Source organism: Colobus angolensis, unplaced genomic scaffold, assembly GCF_000951035.1.
Source record: "Colobus angolensis palliatus isolate OR3802 unplaced genomic scaffold, Cang.pa_1.0 Scaffold181, whole genome shotgun sequence".
Taxonomy (NCBI): domain Eukaryota; kingdom Metazoa; phylum Chordata; class Mammalia; order Primates; family Cercopithecidae; genus Colobus; species Colobus angolensis.
The window spans coordinates 31,818-38,372 of record NW_012114944.1 but is presented as its reverse complement, the minus strand read 5'-3'; the positions used below and the strand labels follow the sequence as shown (position 1 = coordinate 38,372).

General features: G+C 51.3%; 1 protein-coding gene across 1 annotated transcript in view; it reads right to left on the bottom strand.

Annotated features, from left to right (window-relative positions):
• The window catches only part of NPR2 (natriuretic peptide receptor 2), a 17,776-nt gene extending 11,897 nt beyond the window's left edge, over window positions 1-5,879 (bottom strand). The window contains exons 1-2 of the mRNA XM_011939383.1: window positions 5,180-5,879; window positions 4,157-4,362 (exon numbers count right to left, since the gene is read on the bottom strand). Of these exons, the coding sequence (XP_011794773.1) occupies window positions 4,157-4,362; window positions 5,180-5,846 (873 nt within the window). The 5' untranslated portion in view covers window positions 5,847-5,879. The remainder of the gene's footprint in view (window positions 1-4,156; window positions 4,363-5,179) is intronic.
• Window positions 5,880-6,555: the final 676 nt, after the last annotated feature.

The window sequence follows — 6,555 nt, the reverse complement described above, 5'->3', positions numbered from 1 at the left end:
AAAAAAAAAAAAAAAAAGAAATTAAAACTGATAAATTTTGAAAATGCAAGAACACACAAGTACACCTTCTACAGCTGTCCAAGTGATGACATCATCATGCCATGTAACTTCTGGAAAACTTCACTACACAATCACAAAAGAACAAGCATGACAGGCAGATAAGATCTTAGTATTATTTTTAAATAGTTTTGACCCCATGGTCCCCCTAAACTGCTATGCTAGAACTGTTTTTGCTGTGGTTACTAGTTATAGTTGTAGTACCAAAAGACAAAAATGAAAAAACAAACCAAAAAAACCCAACCTCAAACAGTTTCTGGGTTTGCTCAGGTGCTTGAGATTGTTTAGATTGTTTAGGAAATTGTGTCCCATTTCACAGTGGACCCCAGGTGGAAAAAACAAGCAAAGGCCACCACAAACGGGTGCAGTGGTGGGTGGGTGCCAGCAACACACCTAGGAAATGTGCACCATCAGGAGGCACCTGCCTCTACCTGCGGACTCGCCCACTGAGACCTGCCCTGGCCACAGCAGGAGGGTGGTCAACAGTGGCCTAACAAGACGAGTGATCTCCAAGCCCTTGGTTTAGTGCTTTCTTCCATTCTTGCCACTGGTGCTCCCTGCATGTAACCCAATCTCATGCTGGTCATGTAGGTTGTGACCTATGCCTGGGTTTCTAACCCTGCAGTCCTCCATTGACCAGCCTGGGCCTCTGGATCCTCAGAGCCTGGTCATTGCTTATTTAGTTCCACTCAATCTTTTCTTCCCTATCCTGGTTGATCACCTAGTTTACATTACTTGCCAGCTCTACTCCTGTCTAGATGAATCCCTCATCCTATCCCCCTCTCCCCAACACACACCTAATTCAATTCAGCAAATATGTGTTAAACACCTACTACATACTAGACATATGGAATATGAAGATAAGCATGATCCCTGCCCTGGAGCAGCTAGATCTAAATGTGACAGAAAAATCGTATCAACATACTTGATTTCAGAGCTCTCTCCCCAGTAGCCAGTATCAATACAGCATGAGCTAGGGCCTTTCCTTGAGCATGATACCCTCCTGGAAAAGCTGTGGGCATCTGTGTCAAGGCCTCCTTTCCTCTATTGCCACCTTTTCTAGGCTGGCCTGCTCTGGGACCTCAGAGGGCCAGTGTCTCTGGGAGAAGGGCTCTGTGCTCTTTCATCCTTGCTTGGCTGGAGCTAACTGCCTGACTTCCCTCAGCCCCTCCCCTGCTTCCACACTGGAAGGTGGGGGGGAGAGGCGGGGCACCTCATCACCCCTCAGCCCCACCTACCCAAAGCCTTGACCTTCCCGTCAGCATATTCCTGGCTGCCTAGTTCCCTTCGCTTTTGTTGCAGCAAAGGCTCCCTCTTTATTTCTGTCTGAATAATGCCCACAGTGAGGGGGAGAACTGAGAGTTAATTGATATAACTGATTATTGGATGACTAGATCCCTCCTCTCCCTACCCTTAATGCTGGGGACCCTTGGCTGGCCAATAATTCTCACAGAAGAAAGCGAGGCTTTTCTTCCACAAATAGAATACAGCCAGCAAGGCGCAGTGGCTCATGCCTGTAATCCCAGCACTTTGAGAGACCAAGGCAAGAAGATCATTTGAGCCCAGGAATTTGAGACCAGCCTAGGCAATATGACAAGACCCCATCTCCACAAAAAATAAAAAATTAGATGGGTGTGGTGGCATATGCCTGTAGTCCCAGCAACTCGGGAGGCTGAGGTGGGAGGATTGCTTCAGGCTGGAAGGTCAAGACTGCAGTGAGCAGCTGTGATCATACCACTGAACTCCAACCTGGGCAACGGTGTTGACTCAAAAAGAAAAAGGATATCACCAGGAAGGTTATGGAGAGCTCCCATCTGAGAGGGCCACAGATCTTCTGAAGTCCACACCAGCTGAGGTATAATCCCCTCGTTCTTCTCTTCATAGCACTCTATTCCTTTCCTCTTTATGTTTTAGTAACACATCACAATATGTTTCTACATTTGTATTTATTTGCTTACTTGTTTACTGCCTGCCCATCCTACCAAATGTAAACTCCAAAAAGGCAGGAACTAAATCTGTTATGCTCTCCCTTGTATACCAGTACCTAGCACAGTGACTGGACATGATAGGTGCTCAGTAAATACTAATGAAATGAGTCAGCCTTCAAAGAAATCAAACACTGACTGAATAATATGGGTAGTTCTATCATAGATGGAGTTAAGCAAAAGAGTAGGAAATTTAGTCCCACTTAGGGATTCTGGGATCATTTCCTAGAAGGGAAAATAACTGGTATGAGTCTTAAAGAATATGGAAGCATTACCCAGACAAATATGAGAAGATTGTTTTTTTTTGTTTTTTTTTTTTTGAGACTGAGTCTCGCTCTGTCTCCCTGGCTGGAGTGCAGTGGCGCGATCTCGGCTCACTACAAGCTCCGCCTCCCGGGTTCCCGCCATTCTCCTGCCTCAGCCTCCCGAGTAGCTGGGACTACAGGCATCCGCAACCGCGCCCAGCTAATTTTTTGTATTTTTAGTAGAGACGGGGTTTCACCGTGGTCTCGATCTCCTGACCTTGTGATCCGCCCGCCTCGGCCTCCCAAAGTGCTGGGATTACAGGCTTGAGCCACCGCGCCCGGCGAGAAGATTGTTTTAGGAAAACATTATAGCATAAACAAAACCTGTCCTGCCACTGCCCATATTCAAGTGTGACAGTGACAGACTCATTCTTAGGCATGTAAACAGCTATGTCATTCACAGTCAGACACACACTCGTCAGTCGCAACCAAATATATAATCACAGCCACATAAAACCTTACTCACTGGAGAAGAATGGCCACCCAGGTCCAGCCCTTATACACAGCTGCTTAGAACCAAATAATCCCAGAGTTTAAAGGACCTTAAGGTTATCCCATAAGCCACCTCCAATCCTTCTTGGTAAAAAGGAGGGATATGGATAAATACATGGGAAACACTTATATGAGGGAAGGAAGAGCATTCCAGACAAAAGGAAAAAGAACATAAAGGCATAGGGGCAGGAAGGCTCTGGGGTTGGGGGAACTCAGAGAGGCCTGGTGGGCTGCAGTTCTCAGCATGAGGGTACCAGGAGGTAAAACTGAAAAAGTGATTTGAGAACAGACTGCAGAAGGTCTTAAATGTCACAGTAAGGAGTCGGGATTTTATTCTCTAAAACGCAAGTCACTGAAAGTTTTGAGCAGGAGTGAAATGAACAGAGTCATGCCAACATTCCCCACAAATTTTCTGAAATCTGAAATGTGTTTCTTTCCATTCCTGCTATCATCACACTAGTTCAAGCATATCACCTCACCCCCTTCTAACCTGTTACAGTTGGTCTCACTGCCCCAGGCCTCCCTCTCTTCTAATCCTGAATTCTGTCACTACTGTATATTTATCTCCACCAAAAAAAAAAAAAAAAGTCAAGGACCCCAAATTCAAGTCCTAGTGCATTAAGACTTAGGGCTCTCCTTAATCTGATTATAGCTTTGCAACTTTATTTCCTGTATCTTCTTTAAGTGAACCCCTCATTCTTGTCAGGTCAGTATCTTCTTGGTCTCTCAAACACGCCCATTCCTATCTTTTTCTCTTTGCTCAGGATGCCTGGGTCTCCTCTCCTACTCTAACTATGAATATGACATCTATCATTAAAGTCACAATAGGGTCTCACTTCCTGTATAAAAGCCTTCCCTAAACACAGCCCACATTGACTCTTCCTCTTCTGAGCCACTAAAGTTCTTAGTGTCTGTTCCAGGACACATAATCATATCCTTTCTCAAACTTTGTCTAACTGTACCAGAACGATGCCGCACCTCTCCATAAAGAGTGGAAGCCCACCCAAGGGCAGGATCAAATCTTTTCCTGAACTTTTCTCCCCCACAATAGAGCCTACTACTGGCACTTAGGAAAGTCAGTGTTTTAGGATTTTGGAGGCAGCCAAAGTCAGTCTTGGCAGCAAGCACACTAAGAGTCACAAAAGTAGAGAAGTAAGAAAGGGTGACACTAGACTCAGAACACTTCTGTTCATTTTACTCCTGTGGCTCACAATTCCTCCCTGGTTCGTAGGGTTTCTGCGGGGTCTTGTGAGAGATAGGGAATTTCCAACGAAGCACCTCTTCCCCCTCCTCCTTCAGATTTGGCTCAAATGATACCTGAAAGGCCTCTCTGAGGGCCTGGGCCTGTTCCCGGGTGCGATTGTCCTGCCAGGGCCGGCCTGTAGCACGTGTGGGGCCTGCACGGAGACTCTCCCCAAAGACATCCAGGTAAAAGAAGACATAATCCCCATTGGTCAGATTCTCCCTCTGGGCCTGAAGCAGGATCTCATGCAGCATCTCCAGAGGGCCGCAGATATACACAACTGGGAGCAGGTACATGACAGAGGAGCACCCTGAGAAGGTATCCAGGTCCCCCACACAGCCCCCTCTCTGAATCACTAGGATGTCCCTCTTCAGCAAGAAAGAAAGTGCCCTAACCTATCAACCCCAAAGCAGATGCTCCACAGCCCGCACCCCTTGGAGTCCACCATAAGTACCCTGGGACCACATGGACCATCTGGCAGAAGTCAGAGCCTGTCCAGACCCCAGAGGAGCTGTCACTCTCAAGCCCCTCCCTTTCCCAGAGCTTCCCTTGCTGCTCCCCACCCAACCTGCCTCACTCCCTGACTCTTCCCTGCCCTTCCCTGGGCTCAAAGGCACTGACAGCACAGAGTTCTCAGTATGAGCTTTACCTGTCTTTCCCAGATCTGCTGAGCCTTGAGCCCGTTCATGGAGCCCTCACTATTTTTACACCACCAAGGGGTCTTGGCACCCAGTCTGGGTGGTAGCTCTGATCACAGACAGGGCACATTTCAGAGTGGCCATCAATCACATTCACTACTCTAGGGCACATACATTGCTCCTGAAACTCAATATCCCCTCATTTTCACATTCCACCTTGATACAAGCTTCACCCCTCATGCTCTCTTTTGCCTTGTTTGCATCTGCCTAGGGTGTCCACAAGCTCCCATCATGAAGCCTTGGCCCTCTCACAGGTGCTCTGTCCACGTGTGCTTCTTGATCCCAACCACCACATACAGCTGCTCAATGCCTATCTCCATCTACAGTTCCCCAGTGCTGAGCTTTAGGGACACAGCAACCCTCCTCCCCTGACCCTAAAATAGCCCGGGCCACACTCACTGCGCCCGTTGGCCCGGATGAAGTGGGTGGCCTGCTCAGGGCCCCCTGGCTCTCGGGCATACACCTGGTGCTGCACACTGAGGTTGCTGCCCTGCAGGGCCTCAAAGACGCCCTCGATGGTGAAGTAGTGAGGCCGGTCATCTGTGCGAGCATCCAGGTACAGCAAGGCAGCACGGGCAGTCCAATTGAAGTGCCCGTGTAGTGTCACCACAAACTCACCCAGCTTGGGAGCAGAGGGGCCAGTGCGAACCAGGGTACGATAATGGTCATTCTTAGCGGAAAAACCAGAGGCCACAGCACCCGCAGTCAGCAGGGGAAGGCGCCAATGGGAGGCAAAGCGGGCCACAGAGGCAGCAGGGTACACGCAACCGGGGCCTAACAGCAGGTCGGGGTCATGGTACAGCTTGAGGTCCACAGCGCTCAGTGGTGCCAGGTACTCAGAGCAGGCGCCTTCCAGTTCGGAGCTGACAAACCGCAGGTCCACGGGCAGTGCCCGGCCCAGCGCCTCCACAGCTAGTGCCACAGCGGGTCCCACCCGTGGCCAGGCCCAGGCATAGCTCAGGTTGTGTTCTGGCAGCACCACCGCCAGCGTCAGGTTCCGCGCCCCGGGAGGACGCACCCCACCTGCCAGGGCTGCCACCAACAGCAGGAGTGATGGCAGCGCCATGGGGATAAAGCAGCACCCCCACCGCCCCCAGAACTTGGGGCTGCTCTGGCCTACAGGGGAGACACGAACACCCCCCAGCCTGGAGCCTGGGGAAGAAGGCCAGGAAGAGAAGGAGGAGTAGGCTAGGTAGGCTGGGATGCAGAAGGTGCTGGGGGCCAGGGAGAGGACAGGGAAATGGGAGGAAGGCGGGGGGCGGGCAAGGAGTGGGCTACCAGCCTAAGGCAAGGACTGAGGACTGAGAGCGGGGTGGCAGGGGGAGGGAGGCACCGAGGAGTCCTGCGGCCGGGATGGGGACAGTGAGAGGTGAAGTAGCCTGATGAATCCAAAGCTGAGAAGGAAAAGGGGATCTGGGACTGGGATGCGGTGGGGGTGGGGGGCGGGTGGTACAAAGAAACGGCCTGGGGGAACCTCACAGCTGAAAGGGCCGGGAGGGCAGGAGGGCGCTGCGACACATAGGACCAAGGGGGTAAGGTGGGAGGGTGCCCGCGCCGCGGAAGGACGGACTGGGATCATGGGCAGGCGGGGAGCGAAGCGAGGCCTGGGCCGGAGGGCAGGGGAAGGCAGGGGTAAATCTCCCTGTGAAGGCTTCTTCCGAAGCTCCTGCTTGGACTAACGGGCCCGGGCGCTGGTCCCATCCGGAGCTACGGCGGCCCCGCCCGTGTCCCCGCTCCTCTCTGCTCCGCTTCTCCTGGGCCCCGGCGGCCGGCGC